The 19,450-nt window shown below is 41.7% G+C and overlaps 1 protein-coding gene across 2 annotated transcripts in view; it reads right to left on the bottom strand.

Annotated features, from left to right (window-relative positions):
* The window catches only part of STAT3 (signal transducer and activator of transcription 3), a 129,713-nt gene that overhangs the window by 46,636 nt on the left and 63,627 nt on the right, over positions 1-19,450 (bottom strand). For both annotated transcript variants that reach the window (XM_068263198.1, XM_068263199.1), the window contains 7 exons: positions 15,979-16,122; positions 14,558-14,702; positions 11,764-11,862; positions 11,250-11,345; positions 11,083-11,164; positions 8,342-8,436; positions 3,057-3,208 (listed from right to left, as the gene is read on the bottom strand). In XM_068263198.1, coding sequence (XP_068119299.1) covers positions 3,057-3,208; positions 8,342-8,436; positions 11,083-11,164; positions 11,250-11,345; positions 11,764-11,862; positions 14,558-14,702; positions 15,979-16,106 — 797 coding nt within the window. In that variant the 5' untranslated portion in view covers positions 16,107-16,122. The remainder of the gene's footprint in view (positions 1-3,056; positions 3,209-8,341; positions 8,437-11,082; positions 11,165-11,249; positions 11,346-11,763; positions 11,863-14,557; positions 14,703-15,978; positions 16,123-19,450) is intronic.

The following is a 19,450-nucleotide window of genomic DNA, read 5'->3' as shown; positions in this document are numbered from 1 at the left end:
AATCTACAAGTCCCTCTTCCAAAAAAAACAAAAACCTACACAAGAACAATTTTTACTTTTAAAAATAGAAAGTGACTACATGTGCAAAATCGGACACCCATAATGCAACACTTCAGAATTGTGGGAGGAGCCACGAACTCTCAGGCTGGAAAGGAGAACCTAAAATTGCTATTCTTCAAGCTTTACTGCATACGAAATGATATAAGTTCAAACAATGAACTGAGGAAAAGCAAATAGCCTATATTCAGCGATTCCCTAATGTTTCTAGTGGAGACTAGCAGATCATAAATTGCTGCCAGTAAATGGTTTATTGCAGGCATTTAACGTGCCAAAACCTAAGGCCCCGTTCACATTCTGCAACACAAAACGCGACTGCATTTGCCATTTTGCATTGCAGTGTTCTGCGATTTTTTTGAGAATTACATTTTGCAATTCTCATTCCAGTGAATAAGAATCACAGCACAAATCGCCAGGAAAATGTTACATGCAGCAGGTTTGTGATCATCAGAAATCGCAAACAATCGCAGTGCAAGCAATCCCATAGAGGATTGTGCAGCAGCACCTTTGCTGATCACCAAAGCGTGAATCACAGACAAAGTGCCTGAGTGTGAACTCAGCCTTATCACTCCAAGTTAATTCTAGCAGAGTAAAAAGAGCGGACTTAAAATTAAAACATGTCAGATTGCTTGGATTCTCTGCAAACACTGAAGGCTCGTACACACATGCGACTATAGTCGTTTGAAACGATCGTTCCCCGACCGTTCCGAACGACGATCGTTACAAAAAAAGAGCCAACGACTATTAAATCCAACGACGAACGACAGTAGTCGTTTGAAACGAAAGGACCAACTGGACGGATCGTTATCTGGCGACGGTCGTTTACAAAACGTACGTGTGTATGGATATCGTTCGAAAACGATCGTTCCCAAACTGCGGCACATGCGCTCAGGCCTTTTGTCCTTGCTTTCTTTAATATAAATGACATATATACATCATTGTTATTAAAGAAATAAAGGCTAATAGGCTTGTGAGCATGTGTTATTATGTTGGTATGTCTATTTGTAGTGTATGCGTATGTGTGTAGATGTGAGTGTGAGATGTTTATGTACATATATATATATATATATATATATATATATATATATATATATATATATATATATATATATATATATATATATATATATATATATATATATATATATATATATATATATATATATATATATATATGTGTGTGTGTGTGTGTGTGTGTGTGTGTGTGTGTGTGTGTGTATTTGTATGTATATCTCTATATATATATATGAATATATATATATATATATATATATATATATAGAGAGAGAGAGAATTATGTATCTATTGCTATTTGGATCTGTGTGTCTCTCTCTATATAGCACAGGTTTTGTATGTGAATAGATTGACACATATTATGAATATTACAGTGGTGTTTGTATGTTGCTATTATGTATTAGACTTGGATATGTCGTTCCATTGCTTACATTGATATGAAGACTATAAAGTAACGCAAGAAACACTACAGTAAGTAACGTTGAACGGTTTTTTTATTTTGAAATAAAAATAAACCAAGAAATGCCTTTACAAGTTCAAAACTTTCTTCACTCTCCCCTTCATCTCATTAATCTCGAGCTGATATTGGCACATAGATGTCCACACGTTGCTCTTTATGAGCTCTGCCTTGGCATACAGCTCATCAAGATCATCCATGATGGCCTGGCCTTGTTGTTTGTCTGTGTGTTTAAAAAATCCTTTGTTTACAATGGAATCTACGGGGCCATTTTCAGTGACGTTCGTTCCGGTAAAAAAAAAAAAAGATCGTATACATTTGCATACTTGCCGCCCTTATCTGTACGTAATATCCCTTGATCGTTGGTAAACGAACGATCTTATCGTTTGTTGCGGTTTCTTGGCGTTTATAACGACCGTTTCACCAACCATATGCAAGTGATCGTTCGTCGTTTGTTACGAACGATCGTAGTCGCATGTGTATACGTGGCTTTACAGCTCTGCAATGCTAAGTCGCTTCTTCTGAAACATCTACGAATGTCACTCAGTATAACGCTAACAATTCTAGGTTACCAAACTCCAAAACCACAAGATAACCTAATAACCTAAAACTTATCAGTCCTGCACTTGGAATAAAGAGGCAATACTAGGTGCAAATAACGTAATAAGAAGGGCAATTTTATTGCTGAAGGACATCCGTGGAGGTTACCAGGCACAGACAAGTAATAAAGTATCCAACTATGCTATTAATTAGTAGGACCAGTGGGAAAGGAGTCTGAATGCACATACCTTGCATTGGATGCATGGCTAAGAGCCAACACTACAGCAAGTCTATAAATTACATTTGCAAAGAAATAGAGATTTCATTATAACCCTAGTTCAGCCTCCCATTCTGTAATGCATAAGGCAGTACATTTCCATTAATTAGCAAAGCATAATGTTTTGGTCTTTATCATTTAGTATATAGCGTTAACATCTTCCGCAGCACTTTTACACAGAGTACAAAGTCTTGTCACTTAAAGGACAACTGAAGAGGGATATATGTTGGCTGCCATATGTATTTTCTTTTAAGAACCTGAGGTGAGAGTGAAATGAAGGCTGCCATATTTATTCCGTTTTAAAAAATACCAGTTGCCTGGCAGTCCTGTTGATCTTTTGGCGTCAATGCCCGAGTCGCCACCCTAGAACAAGCATGCAGCTAATCAGGTCAGACGAGTTAGAGCACTTAATCTGCTGCATGCTTGTTCAGGGTCTATGGTGAAAAGAGACAGGATCACAGGGACAAGCAGGGAACTTGCATTGTTTAAAAGGAGATTAATATGGAAGCCCCCATATCCATCTCAGCTTGAGTTCCCTTTAAACAATACCAGTTACCTGGCAGCCTGGCTGATCTCTCAAGCATCAGTAGTTTCTGAATCACACCAGAAACAAGCATGCAGTTAATTTTGTCAGATCTGACAATGTCAGAAACACCTGAGTATTGGAGGCAAAGGATCAGCAGGACAGCCATATACGGTGAGGCCACTTACCAGTTTTCTAAGCGATCAAGGCAGATGTTTGGAGGGCCTCCAATGCAAGCAATCTGTTGCCTTCTCTTCCAGTCTGCAAGTTCCTCATCTGTTAAAGTCTTCTGGACATATTCCATGGCAGATAAGAGTCCAGCCAGGTCACTAATGATTGTCTGCAAGATGCAGGGGGTCAGAATTACACAAGTTTGTATTGCTGCAGTTTTTACTCAACCAAATCATTCAATTGGGACACGAAACATATGCATATTAGTCACGCTGATGTGCAGCAGACTTTAATAGAAAACTTAAGCCATGTACACACACAACCTATATCTACACATATGTCCCCTGATGTCATCAGTAATCTATCCTGTGGCATCAAAGAGCTGTAATTTGGGCACCCAACAAAATTGCAGTAGCTGGGGCTACATGCAGTGCCAATTGCCGCAATAAATAGTGGCTGGTAAAGTGCGGGAGGTGTGCAAGAGCTAGGGGATTAAGTGTTAGGAACCGGGGGGGCGGGGTTGGTGTTAAAGGCTTAGGTGCCACAAGGGGGGGGGGGGGTGGAGAGAAGGTAGGTGTTAGGCACCTCAAGTTGAGGGTTGAGCATCATAGGGTGAGGTTTAAAGAGAACCAGGGACGAAGAATAGTTTTATACATACCTGGGGCTTCCTCCAGCTCCATAAGCCTGGATCGCTCCCACGCCGCCGTCCTCCACTGCCTCTGTCCGCCGGTACCGGGTCCCGTCATTTCGGCCAGTCGACGCAAGCGCAGTCCGCTCCCTCCATACTGCGCATGCGTACAGAGCCGGAGGGAGCCCCTGTGCATGCGGAAGACTGGTCGCGTCCGGCGGAAGTGACAGGACCCAGTACCGGGGATAGAGGCAGCAGAGGACAGCGGCGTGGGAGTGATCCAGGCTTATGGAGCTGGAGGAAGCCAAAAGGTATGTATAACATCTTTGTCCATTTTTTTTTTTTTTTTTTCCACAAAATTTTTTGATTGTTTTCAATATAAAAGTGAACAGATCCATATAAACATATATGAAATATACATCTGCATTGAAATGTGCACAACATAAGGTACATCCAATTCTGCAACCGCAGATCTTTGTCATAAGATTAACGTAGGTGTCGGTGGCACAAGGCATCAATCACCAACACCTCAAGAAAGTCGACAAATAGCTAGACATCCAACAATATGACAGTGGCCGCCAATCAGTCTTGGTGGTCTGGAAGCACTCGACTAAAGGTACCCTATTTTTGGTAATCAGCCTGGGAATTGTTTAGGTTAGTGGCTCAGACTAAAGGGAGATAGTCCCAGACTCTATTGGTCTCCTAGCTACAGGGCTACAAGAACTGCTGGGTAAATGGGACAGAGCAATTTATAGAGAGATGAAAGTAAGAGAGGGGAAGTGGAAAGAAGAAGATTAGGGAAGGGTAAACCGTTCGCCGCTCTGTCACCACCCCACCCGACCTCTCCCTGCCATGTAGGAGCGAGAGTCAAACATTAGTGAGGGAGGCTGGGAGCCAATGTGAATAATGGGTAAAGTATGGCCTCCATACCTTTTCAAATTGCCGGAGCGAGTCATCAAGAATAGCTTTCATCTTCTCGAAACAGAGTGCATGACTAAGCTTAGTTTTAAATGAGCTAAAGAGAAGTGAGGGAGTCCTCCAGGAGCCCGCTATCACTCTTTTTGCGGCGAGGCAAATATGCATTAGCAGTTTATGTTGGGATTTTGTGAGATCAGGAGGCCTAATACCTAGGAGGGCTACCTCTGGTAGCTTCGGAACCTGCGCTCGGATGGAGGTGTAAATTACTTGGTAAACTCTGACCCAGAGCCTGCGTACTCTCGGGCAAGACCACCACACGTGTGTAAAGGTGCCCCGCTGACCGCATCCTCTGAAGCATAACCCTTTGTTAGTTGGGCAAAATTTCTCGAGACGTTCAGGGGTCATATACCAGCGTAAAAGTACTTTATATTGGGTCTCCACTAGGGAGGAGCTTATAGAAAGACTAGGAGTGACTCTCCACACCTGCCGAAGGTCTTCTATATCGAAAGTATTGTTAAGATCTTTTTCCCATCTCAAGATATATTGAGGCTTAGGCAAATTATAAGGTGATATAGCGTTTTTATACAGTTGTGAGATAAGGCCTGGGGAGCCCGGATTGGCAGCGCATACATGTTCAAACCATGTTCTGTTAAGAAGCGATTTGCTAGATTTAATGTGCTTATTTATAAAATGGGAAATTTGGAGGAAGCGAAAGTTTTGTATCTGGCAGTTGCTTATGTTCTTTGAGAGAGGAGAGTGTCTTGAGGGATACAGTGGTAACTAAGCTATAGATTGTTGTTAGCCCTTTTAGCCGCCACCATTTAAAAGTGGATGGACTGTGCAATCCTGGGAGGAAGCTTGGGTGGCCTAAGAAAGATAGCAATGGTAGGAGCGATGAGATAAATCTGTCTCTAGTCTTAGCCTGACTCTAAACGCGTAAAGAGTGCATAATTATTGGGTTCTTGATGGTTTTGTATTGAGCGGGTGTGAGCCAGAGCAAATTGTTGATTGCTGTAGGTGCAGATAGGGAGCTTTCTATTTCACACCATATTGGAATATGTTTTTCTTCGTGCCACAGGGTTAATTGTGCGATTTGGGCTGACTTGTAATAGACTAATAAGTTGGGTACTCCCAAGCCACCATCCGAGCGCATTCTATATAGAGTCTCGCGGGAGACACGTGGGCCTGAGCCTTTCCAGATGAAAGCAAGCAATGCTGCTTTTTTAAGCTTTCCCTCGTCTCTGGTTCCCTAGGCCTCGTTCAGACTATACGCGCTGCCGTGCGCATTTTGGCAGCGCGTATAGTGTGCGACACGCAAGAACGGTAGAAGGGCATAGACAGCCCTTCTACCGTTCCCATCATATGCGCTGCGTGGCAGCGCGATTGCGCTATCGCGTGCTGCACGCATTTTTTGGGAATCGCAGCGCAGATCCCATTCATTGTAATGAATGGGATCTGCAGCGCAGCGCATAGGAGCGCAGATGGCGTGCGATCGGACGCGTTGCGTTCCAATCGCACAGCCATCTGCGCTAATGATGTGAACAAGGCCTTAATTAGGGCTAGGCATCGAGAGGGGAAGGGTTAAGCATAAGTAAAGGGAGGGTTAACGTGAGAGTAGGGTAAGGTTAGATCATAGTAAACATAAAAAAAAAAAAAAAAAAAATTATCTGCAAAGATTACCAGTATTTTACTATGGTAAATCAGTAGTAGGATATCAGTGATTTTTTTTAGATAGTCTACTAGAGGTAATGCATGGACCCCCTGCCCTCTCCAGGACAACCTTTCTGGATGAAAGGCGTACTTGGCTTTACGGGTGCCACCATAGATGATGGCTCAGAGCAACCCTGCTAACTCATTCACCAAAGATCTTTTCCACATGACTAAACTTCTCAAGAATACATTGCCTCAAGTTTTATTATATGCAACTTGACATGGTAAACCTTGTTTTCTAAAAATACAGGATCAAAAACAAGTCACAGCAGCTCAGATTTACCAGGGGTAGATAACAAGAGAATCCGTGTGATGAAGGAAGCAGACCAGTTTTGTTTTGTTTGTAATTGTGGCACAAGTTTTAATTCTTATCTGGGTCATATCAGATCATAGTTGGAAGTACTAAAACACTGATAAAATAGCAGTCACATGCAATCAGTCACTTGCAGTGACAACTTGCAGTAATAAACCAAGACCAACCCGTGGTATGGGTAAAGGCATGACTTTCATTTCAGCAGTCCTTATCTAATGACACGGGTAAGTGTAGCAAATGTGTCACCCAATAGCAGACAATTTAAAAAAATCTGATTCAGGGCCTATTTCCACTAGTGCTCAATATACGAGGGGCGGGGGAAACGCTGCCTAGGGGTGCCAGGATTCAACTGGCGTAACATTATTTCTTTAATGGCCCTCTTGGCTGGATAGTGCAATAGTCTCAGCTCTTGCTGTTCAGCAAGCCAGCACCTATTCAGCAGGAGATCTTGGACAAGACTCCATAACACGGCTACTGCCTATAGAGCGCGTCCTAGTGGCTGCAGCTCATGCGCTTTGAGTTCGCCAGGAGAAACGTGCAATAAATGTTCTGTGCCTTGTCCAATATGGGCTTGCTGTCAACATTGCACTGCTGTGCAGATTTCTGATTTCTGGAGCTGATTCCATACAGCATTGCATGGCACGGGATCAAGGCCGTGGAGTTGGTACAAAAATCATCCCGACTCCTCAGTTTATGGAATCACCAAATCCAACTCCAACCCCACAGAACGGTTGCAAAGGATGAGAAAAAGAGAGAACACCAAGAGCCCAATATAGTGTAGTATGTACTGGTAAGGTATAATTGATAGAGTAATAATATTAATTTAATACTCACAAACCAGGGTTACCAAGTAGGCAACCACTGTCAAAGCAGGTGGGGAGATTGTCCTGACCCCACTCAGGATTAAAAAGTCGCTCTCTGCAGTTGAAGGAAGGGTACAACCCTCCACCAAGGGTGGACTTGATGTAGATAATAGGATAACAGAGGCGCCAATAGGATAAAAAAAACACTAAAAGAACTTAAAAACCCATCTTGGTAATAGAGGAGGCAGTTGTGGACTCACCCCCTCCAAGCAGAACACACGACTGTGGATTTTCAGTCAAAACAATTTTATTGGATACTCCAAATAAAGTGCAACGCGTTTCACGGGATACAAACCCACTTCATCAGGCAATAACAGATAGGAGTAAACAGCATCTGCCAGTATCATCAACACTGAGCGCCTCTGTCACAGAGGCGCTCAGTGTTGATGATACTGGCAGATGCTGTTTACTCCTATCTGTTATTGCCTGACGAAGCGGGTTTGTATCCCGTGAAACGCGTTGCACTTTATTTGGAGTATCCAATAAAATTGTTTTGACTGAAAATCCACAGTCGTGTGTTCTGCTTGGAGGGGGTGAGTCCACCACTGCCTCCTCTATTACCAAGATGGGTTTTTAAGTTCTTTTAGTGTTTTTTATCCTATTGGCGCCTCTGTTATCCTATTACCCACAGAACGGTAGCTGTGGCCAAATCAGAAACAGGCGTGGTAACTGGCCCTGAAGGTTTTCTGGATAACTCAAGTCCTCCAATGTTTTCTGATCTTAGGAAATAAGGACCGATTATTTCCAAAAATTCAAGAAATGGTTAGAGCAAGTGAAGATTTTTGCCTACAACAGGCAATTTTTCTTGTGATTATAAAAAAACATAACATGGCTATTGCTGTCTAACATAATACAATAATAAATCCTTACTCTTCTCAGCTGGTCCAGAGCAGTCAACATCTGTTCCAGCTGCTGCATTTTCTGCCGAGTCACGGCCTGGTTGTTACCATTCAGGTCTGAGAGATCTGCAATGCATGAGGAACACAACAACATTCATTAGGGCTGGTTTCATTTGCTCGTCCAATGCCTATACACATATCTGATTACTATGGCATCTCCATATCCCAACATTGATTTACAAGCTCTGAAATGATCATACATTGAATAATGTAATGAGTAAAAAGTGACCACACACACCATACCATCTTTTTTTTTAAATATATTTCCAATTCAAGAATTGAAATCCATTTTTCTGACCAATTGTAACATTTAAAAAAAACCTGACCAATGTAACACAAACACGTTCTATTTTCCCCCCAATTATGAAAAAAATAATTGAAAACAGAAAATTGCTTTTATATTAATAAATTGAAAATCTACCAAACACGCCATTCAATTTTCATAAAAACTGATAAAAAAAAAATCCACCACTCCCAATCGACTGAATAAAAAAAAAAAAAAAAAAAATCTGATCGGATTTCTTGCTCCAAAAAAAAAAAAAAAAAAAAAAAAAGTTTCAGGAAATCCAATCATATCAAACAGCTGTAAAATCGGATTGGTTATTGTATCGTGTGTGTGGACACTTCAACACTCTCCTCACATCCAAAGATGCTGGGATCAAATATCCTCCAGAAAGTTTGAGTGACCCATTAACCTAGACCAGGTTTTCTCTACCAGGGTTGCCTGGAACCCCAGGGTTCTTAGAGGACATTGCAGGGGTTTCCTGGCATTTCCGGTGAGACTGGCGGTGTGAAAAAGTACTTCCTTGGATACTCTGTAGAAAGAAGGGCTAAAATGGTGATCAGTATAATGAGGGCAGTAAAAACAGTATTATAGTGAAGCAGTATAATAAAGAGCCCTATTATAGGGGCACAATATAACTTTGGAAATGATGAGAAACATTACCAGAGGTTACTGTAATAGAGAAGGAACATGGAATTTTTCAGGCACCCCGAGATCCAAAAATTTGAAGGGTTCCTCCAGGGTGAAAAGGTTAAGACTACCCTAGACCCTAAAAATGCACCTGTCAGGGATCACAGGCGATACGATAACTTCTAGACGGGCTGTGCTCCTCTGGGATATGCTTTGCTTTTATGCGAGAAAAAAAATATGTACTTCAGTGGATTCAGCCACACGTTCCCAGCAGTGGGGGATTGGGTTATAACAACAAATGTTGCCCTGCCTATGTATTGGTCAACATACCTTCAACACTATTGGCCACTTGGATTTGGATACCATGGGTATCATAAGGATCAAGAAGTAGACTGAGGCATTTCTATTGATCGTTGTAATGACCTGTACCACTGGGGAGACGGACCATGAAGGTAAGGGTGGTAAGGGAGGAGGGTAAAGTATTTGGAAGGGGTGGTGGACTGGGTTTTTTAACTGAATAGGTGTTTAGTGTGTACTGTATTAAAATTCAATAAAAACTTGCGTTAAAAAAATAAGTAAGGAAGTTATATGAGGCCAGGTCACAGCTGAGGAAAAGGGTATCTAGAGTTTACATACAGCCATCTACAAAAAACTAGAACTACATGCCAAATCAGTAAATAAAGGGTCATATTACTGCAGGTAAGGTATGCACCAACTAGGTTCCTAAGTCAAAATAAATGCTGTGAAACTGGTTCTAAGTTACATTGTATGTAACGAAGGACATTAATATATGGGGAAATATAGGCAACTAAAGCTATGTACAGTTTTCTCAGCTGAGAAAAATCAGAGTGTTTCTAGGACTCCCATGACGTTCACCACTCTTCTGATGATGAGCAAACATGGTCATTTTTGTTTTGCCATGATTTTAAAACGCAAGTGTCTCTGGTCATTGAGAAAACACATTTTCACCAAATGCATTGACCTTTATGGGAAAGAGAAAACATTTTCTCCAGGTGTACTAAAGTCAATGGACAGGAGAGAAAACATTGTCAAGAAAGGGATTTTCAATAAAAAAAATAAATAAATCTTGAAATATCAAATCAGGCGAAAATGTAAATTTTAATGTGAAAAGGTCTGGCAACACTTGAGTCATCCCTAGCGCTCTACTAATTCAGCAGGATCGATTTAATTTAGCAGGATGCCATGTTCTTTTGGCTCTTGTTCCTGCAGGAACGTCCTTTGAGGTAACTGCAACAGGGTGATCTCCAAAACTTATTTCAGTTGAGCAGCCTAGTGGTTAGCACTCTTGCATTGCAACGCTGGGTCCCCTGTTCAAATCCCAGCCAGGGGACTATCTGCACAGCGTTTGTGTGTTCTCCCAGTGTCTGCGCACGTTTCCTCCCGCATCCCAAAATATACATACAAGTTAACTGGCTAATTTGGCCCTAGACTACTATAAATAAAAATTGGCCTCAGACTACGATATACAGACCTATGACTACAGTGGGGATTATATTGTGAGCTCTTCTAAGGAACAGTTAAGGGACAATATACTCTGTACAGCGCTGCGGAAAATGTCAGTGCAATATAAATACTAAACAACAACCCTGTCCAGTCCTCTCTCCAAAGAACAGAACAACTGCTTGGCCAAGAGCTAACCAATGTATCTACAGTATATGGTGCTTTTTATAAGTGATCTTGAACTCATTTCAGGTGAGCAGAATGACATATTTACACAGTTTTAAAAATTAGGGAGACTACACTCACACTATAAAGCAACGGAATAGAAATTAACTCACCACTTTGGCTTTTTAAAGTCTTGTAGTTGAAGTCAAAATCATCCTGCAGATTCTCCACCACTTTCATCTTCTGCTCCAGGTCCTGAGAAAGCAGCAGAAACGTGCAAGTTAGACAAGTGAACAAGAGCAGCGAGCAAAGTCAAAGCAAGAGCGCCTCCCATCAGTACCTGGACTTTCTTCCTCACATCCTGCAGGTGTTGCTCTAGCATCTGTTGCTTTTCTGTCACCACAGTTGCAGTGGGGTGGGATGCTGGGCCTCCTTGCTGAATTAGAGAAACAAAAAATATTCAGACATGGCTATGAAAGATTTACGTAACTGTGCAATTATGTGTAAATGCAAATACATAAGTCAATTAATTATTCTCTAAATTTCCAACGGAGGAGAGAGGTTTATACATCAGTGTACAGTATTGTGTTTCATGTGCGTAATCTGACTGTGGCCTAGCATCTGACTCTGCAGATCTGGTTGTGGGTTTTATATGGTGGGCTGAGGTCTGTCTAACTTTATGTGCGTAGAATGGATGCATGTGTGGATGGGTACACAGACCAAATATGGCCCTTTGACACCACAGCAGTTGTCAACCAGGGGTGTATGTCTTTGAGCTCTGAGAAAGTACTGAAGATGAACTTTATTGTACCTGTAATTGCTTATTTATTGTCCCAACCATAACATTTACCTACCTGTGCGGCCGCAGCTGCAGTCTGAAGGAGCCGACCTTCTTCCCAGAGGCATCGGGCTACTATACGCGCAATCTCCATTGGTTTTTCCAGATACCTGCTCTGTAGTGAAAAATTGACAAAAAAGAAAACCACTTAATATTTCCTGGGACTTTAAAAAACTGAATGCAAATATATGTTCAATGTTTTCATGTTCACCTAATGAACATGAAATCCACATCCCATTACCTACAGTCCATCCACATCCCATTACCTACAGCCCTATATGTATATTTGTGGAAATACCTATCCACAGGAGCAACTGTATGGATACCATATCTGGAAGTACAGAGCGTATCGTCTAACCCAAGTCAGATTTGTTCAGTCATCTTCCTTCTCCAGCCTCAAACAAATCCGAGTCTGGGTGTCATGGAGATGCACAGGCTTATGGAGTCTGATTTACAAACTACTGAAGAGAGAAGACCATTCCACAGCCAGACTACTGCCTCTGGTAAAAATGAAAATGATGAGGGCAGCCTCTGTATCTCTAAGTTCAGTTTATCTGTGAATTAATGGCAGAATGTAGCACTGATAAATGATGTTGCTTTATAAATGTCCCTTGCAGTAAGCGCCTCTAACAGGTAGATACTTTTTTTTTTTTAACCACTTGATGCAATATGGACTAACAAGTCCCATCTTAGCTGTGAACGGGACATATTAACCACTTAAGGACCACGGGATTTTCTTCTGATCGGTGCTGCGTGGACTCTCCAGCCCGCAGCACCGATCAGGAAATAGCCAGGGCGATCAGACTTCCCCCCCCTTTTTTCCCCACTAGGGGGATGTCCTGCTGGGGGGGGGGGGGGTCTGATCGCCGCCGGCTACCCGCACTTTCCGGGGGGGGGGGCTCTTCAAAGCCCCCCTCCGCAGCGCTTTCCGCCTCCCCGGCTTTCCCTCCCTCTCCCTTACCCTGTGAGCGGCGCAGGACGGATATCCTGATAGGATAGGCTTCTGCCTATCAGATGCCGGCGATCCCCGGCCAATCAAGAGGCCGGGGATCGCCGAGCTACGTCACGGCGCTGCTGCGCAGCAGCGCCGTGTGATGTAAACTTCCCCGCATGTTTACATTATGCGTGCGAGCCGCGATCGGCGGCTCGCACACTGTTCACGGAGACAGTCTCCGTGAACTAGCATGGAAAGGCCGTTTCCATGCTATACCACTAACGACCCGCCGACGCCTATGGGCGTTAGGCGGTCGTTAAGTGGTTAATGTGTCACTCACATCGCTCACCACAAGCACCTGCCAAGACTTACTCAACTGTGAATGGCCTGTGAATGAATGATCATGGCTTCAGCCAGAAGCTAATGGTCGTTCATTCAAATGAATACACAAACACTTTGTTTGCTTTGATTTGAACTCTTTCTTAACACAAAGGATAAAGTGTGTGAGAACATTTAGTGGTAAAAAAAATAAAAAATAAAATTACGTTAAATCTAAACCATTTACAATATGATTATATGAAGGCTTGTACTTTATAGGGTACAGTGAGAAAACAAAACCCCTTTATTTCCAAGTAATATATTGTCACCATACACTGTACTAGGGATGTCATTTAAATGTTGTGAGAGCCAGGAGAAATGGGCAAATAAAATGTGTGGGTTATATCTACAGTTGCATTGTTTTACAACTATTGAGAAAGTGGTTTTAAAATAATGCATTATTCACCTAGTTTTTCCTGTAAAATGATTAGAAAATAACTACCAACTGAAAACAAAATATTACCCACAAAAACCCTAGTTCGTGGCAAAAAACAAGATATAGATCATTTAGGTGTGATAAGCAGTGTGAAAGTTATTGCCAAATGAATGAAAGGAGCGCTAAAATGGTGAAAATTAGGGTAATAAGATAGCCTAAAAGCCTGTGGAGTGAAGTGGTTACAGAATATCTGAGGTGAAAATAAACTAATGAGAAAAATAAATTGCATCTATCCTACTAAAAAGAACTTAGATACCCCCCAAATTTTATTTTATATTTAAAATCAAGTTAAGTTCTACGGTTTCATTGTCTCTGCTCAATGACACCTGAATTGAAGTATGCTAGAGCAGAAATCATGAATTATTGACCCTTTTTTTTTATCCCTTTCCTGCTCCAGGAAGCAATTTACTGACAGGAAAGTATGTTATGGCTGCAATTACTGATCAGTGAGGGTTATGCTATAGTCTGTCCGACACGGACAGCAACACTCACTTGCATACCTGATGTTTAACTCTTTCAGGCAGAGAGAAAAAAAAAAAAAAAGGAACACAGCCTAGTTATCTGTGTGCTTGGCACTATGTCACGTCATCTCAGTTGTCCTTTAAGGAACATCTAGAGATTTAAACTTTTTTTTGCTCATCTAATATTTCCCAGAATTACTAATTGTAAGGGGTAAAAAAAAAAAAAAAAAAAAAACAAATTAAAAAAAAATTGTGACTTCTTTGGAGACACCACACTCCAGCTAGCATTGTTTTTATGCGCACATCATACCCTGATGGGATATAAGCGGTGAGGCATGGTGCAATTGTTCTGAATCAATGCTGCCGCAGTGCACCATTATTAAAGGACCCTTAAACTGCAGTTGTGAGGTATCTGAAATGCTCCTGAGAAGAAACTTTTCCAACTGTATTTGATGCAGTTAAAGAATGCAGCGTTTGGCAGCAGCTGTCCTTTGTCCTTAATGCAGGGTGACGTTGTGCAAATTGCTGATGCACGAAAAAAGGACTTGTGTGCCAAGGTAACTACATATAGCTGGCAGGAAGACATATTTGCAGTTATTACCTGCAGGAACTGTTTTATCCGCCTGAGGTTGTGCTGGTAAAGGACATTGGATTCCTGGAGGAACCGGCTGTACTGCTGGTCTATCTCGCCCAGAAGATTGTGGAACACCAGAGTTGCGTGCGACTCTTTGCTGGCAGCAAATCCCCTGCAGAGAAACACGCAGTTATTTGTTGTACAAAAACATTGACAAAAGTTTATCTTTCATACTGGCCAAAAGCAGAACCGTTTTTCCATGACTAGCTGCCAACATTGTATTCATCAGACTGAAACAAGACCTTCCCATAAGTAATAAGTACACTACTGGCGCTAGGGAAGCTTTCTTGCAGCAGTGGTACCATGCTGTGGATTCCCAATCTTTAAAGCAGTCCCACAGAAGGAATATATATATATGCTGTATAGCATTCAGTCTGGTCACCTCAGCAGTGCAGGGCTGCTGCCCCTGGCCAAAGAGTGGCAAACCTGGAGTGTCACAGAGAGGGCGGGGTGAGTGAACAGAACAATGTCCTAGGCTGACTGGTTGCCGATATATTTGGGGGCATCAGGGGCACTACAAACACTAGGTTATTGGCAGAGGCGGCAGCTATTGGACAAAGTTTAACGTGTATGTGAAGTAAAAAAAAAAATAGAAGAAAGAAGAGTTACTTACCGCAGTAGATGGAAGCCTCCAAATAGTTCATAGGCATCCTCCTACACCCAAGCGATCCAGCCCTATGAATCTCCAAACACATTTAACAAGGGCTTGTTGAATAAGTGCACACTGTCGCACTCCTGTCCATGTACAAGCAAACATACTGCAAATGCACATCCAAAGCCCATGCAGTCGCACATGCACTGATTTTTCATCTGTGCTACTGTGCAGATGCCGGCCAAACTTGGACCTGTGCAGTACAGCTGCGTTTGTACACAGATGGGATTGCAGCCATGAAGACAAATAGGCCTGGCGAGCAGTGTTTGGGTCAAGGAGGTTGGGTGAAGACTCTGGATCATCCTGATGCTTCCCTCTATCTTGGTAAGAATCAAACTTTTTCTATTTTTTATTCTAACAAGCTTGCTTTAATTTAGCATGTGTACATTAAGCTGTCAGCCAATAAGCCATCCTCAAATACACTTGCCAAACGCATGTTATTTAAAAGGGAATGTTTGAGGTGTACAAAAGCCAAAACAAAAACAAGCCATGTGATCAGTTTGGTAAGATGATTGAAATGTAAGTCTCTGGTTTGCTAGATCATGTGCTAAAGCAGGATGTGATCGCAGCAAATCAGAGCTTTGCAAATCAGCTGATCAAACAAATCACATGCTTCTCTTGAGTTCTCCTAGACATGACTATCACTATTCATCAACATCAAACTTTATACTCCATATGTGAGTTCACTGAGACAACCCCATAGGTTGTATTTTCTCACATAAACTACCACACTCACCAGTCTTGGCTTTCAATCCATGGTGCAAGAAACTGGCGCAGCTCCATAGGGAAGCTGTCACTATACAGCTGATGCAGTTGCTCCAAGTATCTAGTGTCCAGCTGCTGCAACTGGTTCCATTGCGTCATCTTGTGGCACGGAGGTCTAAAGTAGCAAGAATGACAATAAATAGAAGAATTAAAGACTAACCACAGCACATGGGAATGACCTCTCACTGCAGTGAGTACACCACACATATACACAGCATTGTACTATACTGCAATACAGTGTGACCAGAACCATGACACTGTTAGAGTGCATTGCTGCCTTAGCTGAGTCAAAGATACATTTTCGAGGTCTAAACTTGTACGTTGACCTCAGCAGCTGTAAATACTTTATTCATATACATTAGTCTGAGAATCAGATAACACTAGGTCCTCTGCTGGATAGTTTGAGTCGGAGGAAAGCGGACCAACAGACATGTAGAACGGATCTCGAGCGTTCCTACAGACCGATTCACAAAGTCCATTTGTAGCGTAGTTGCGTTTGCTCATGGCAATAATGCAATGGACATTAAAGTCAGTCATGCACAATATTAATGCAATGTGAATTTTTCTACTCCTTAAGGTGCGTACAAACATACTGCTGGCAACAACGGGTCCGTACAACCCTCCCGCTGGGCTGATGTTTAGCCGACAGTAGCACGTGCCTACGTGCTGTTGACAGACTGATAAGACTGTTTCTGAATGTCCGTTCAGGAACAGCCTCAGTCTGCTGACAGCGCGTACACACGTGCTACTGACGGCTGAACGTCCGCCCAGCGGGAGGGTCGGTCGGACGGACCCATCGTTGCCGGCAGTATGGCATGTGTACGCGCCTTTACAAAGCCAAAACAAAGAACAGCACCCTTCTCTCAAACTAGTTGCCTCATTTTAATATAAAATCTGCTACACAAACCAGCAGGGACCCCCCCCCCCCCCCAAAGCTGGAGTACACCTGGAGTTAAGGTGGACACTAATACAATAATTTTCATCCAATTTTACCAAATCTATGTAGTAGAGTAAACTGAGTAAATATATTGAATGGCTGATTTAGGCAGTTACCTTATATTACACAGAAATGGTAAGATTGGATCATTAGTGGCCAGCTTTAGTTTATATGCTTTCTGCCAATAGACCGGCTTAGGATATTATGTTACACATACATTGGCTTAGGCTGTTTCTGTAAAAAAAAAAAAAAAAATTTCTTTCAGAAATATAAAGAGGCTTTCCAAGAACTCTTCACTCTTCAGTACAATGCTACAGGAAGAGACTGCTGTAAATAGTCACACAATTCTTTGCTAAAATACTTTCGTTTTCATTTCCCAAGAATGTTGCCTTGCAAACAAGACACCACAAGTCAGCACAGGATACACATTTTAGCTTATCAAGGTTAAAGGACACCTGAACAAAAAAGGGAAATTAAAAAATAAAAGACACGATTTTGCCATACCTGTAGCTTGATACAGTCCATCAATCGTTGTGGCTCCTCAGTCTAACAGCAGAATGATTGAGAGGCCAATGAAACTGAAGAGCCATGAATATTATGGAGGTTGTAAGAAGCCTCAGGTATGGCTAAAAAAAGGTTTTGTTTAGGCGTCTTTGAAGCACAATAATTAGCGAAATTAAGCCTATGCCGAACCTCAGATTTTGGTCAAATCAGTTCTGAATACCTTTCTGGGAACACATCCATTACAAGCAAAATATAAGCCATTAACTCAAAGAATTTTTATGATAAGCTTTTCTGCCTTAGTATGTACAATACTAGGGATAATCAATGAGATGCAAATATTTCTGAGTTCACGCAGGATTATGTAAATTAGTATGTAAATGTATGCAGCTTGAAATTTGACCAATTTAAACCTGGGTGGGGCTTGATTGGTCCATTTTCAAGCTGCAAAAATGTGCATACAAATATACATAGCCCTGCATGAACTTGGAAATATTTGAATTTCATTCCTGTACAATACCAATCACTTCCCAAATAGGGGTTTAAATGGAGCAGTCGTAACATTGTTTTAGTTTACAGATTACATCACATCTTTCAAATCTTTCTTCAGGTCTTATATAACATGGACGGTAACATATAGCTCCATATGCAGAGTTCACAGAGTGCCTGACACGTTTTGCGGCTAGATGCCGCTTCTTCAGAGGCATATGAATGGGTACACAATCAGATCCAGAAGACCATATCTCAAATGTCTTGATGTCAACAAATTAGACTCCTCAGGATACGGAGGGAACGCACTTGTGTCACAAGTCATTTGTTGGCATCCCAGGCATGGTGTCTTCTAGATCTGATTGTGTGTTCCTATTCCTACGCAAAAAAACAACAACATGTCAGGCAATCTGAACTGTGCATATGGAGCTACACCTGCTGTATGAAACCAAAATAAAATGTGTGAAAAATTGATGAAATTTGCAAACAACTTTACGACTACAGGTGACCCACAGAAGTCCAATGCAGGTCTAGCTTATCTTAGGCGTGCAGCACTCACATGTTTGGTCACCTTTAGCAAGATCCACTAAGGAATAGCACGGTGTATAAAACGGTCATTTCCATTCTTGCAACCGTTTGCAACCAGCCTCATGACTAACATTTTTCACCCCAACTTTTACCACAATATTTCTACTGCACTATATTGTCGGGGTTACTACCTAGAAAACAGCCCAACATTTATGGTTCTTCCTAATTCAAGAGTCACATGGCCAGTGAGCTGTCTAGACAGAAAAGGTTATAGAATTTTACACTTTGAAGCCAAAACATTGGATGGTATACGCATTCTTTTTCAATGCTTACTCACACCAAAAACGTACATAAAATCATTCTTTGAATACACCAAGATCCCAGATAGTATTCACTATATGGACTTGGTTACTGTTGCTACTAACAGACTGTAGAACAGTTTTTTTTTCCTACATTAAAGTGAACCTGGACAGAGGTTTTTTTTTTTTTTTTTTTTTGCATGTACATGATGTACCTGCAAATTCTTACAGATCGTCAGAAGCTCACCATTTTCTTTTAAAAATGAATCCTTCCAGTTCATACAGTATTTTGTCAGATAATATACAAGTTGCTGCAACTGAAAGGACAACTGATGTGCAACCTAATGTCCAGGTTTCCCTATGGCCCAAGTGGGTAATATTACAGTTTAACAGTGTGCTGAGCAAGAAGCTGTTACGAGGTCATCCCCATTTTAAAAAAAACGGACTGAGAATTACAGAGATCACAGTGGACAAACAGTACAGGGGGAGGAGAAAAAGATTGAGGAGTAAACTACACAGGAGGCAAGTATGACATGTGTCTTATTTTGCAGTTCAGGTTTGCTTTAATCTTTGACAGCTACAGTATGATTTTTTTAAGGCTGGTTCAGACGGGTTGGTAAACGGTACAAAACTATTGTTTTAAAGGCATCTGCCATTCCATCCAAATTAATGTAAAGGCTCGTACACAA

This window comes from Hyperolius riggenbachi, chromosome 12, assembly GCF_040937935.1.
Source record: "Hyperolius riggenbachi isolate aHypRig1 chromosome 12, aHypRig1.pri, whole genome shotgun sequence".
Classification (NCBI taxonomy): Eukaryota; Metazoa; Chordata; class Amphibia; order Anura; family Hyperoliidae; genus Hyperolius; species Hyperolius riggenbachi.
This window is presented reverse-complemented; position numbering and strand designations above follow the sequence as displayed.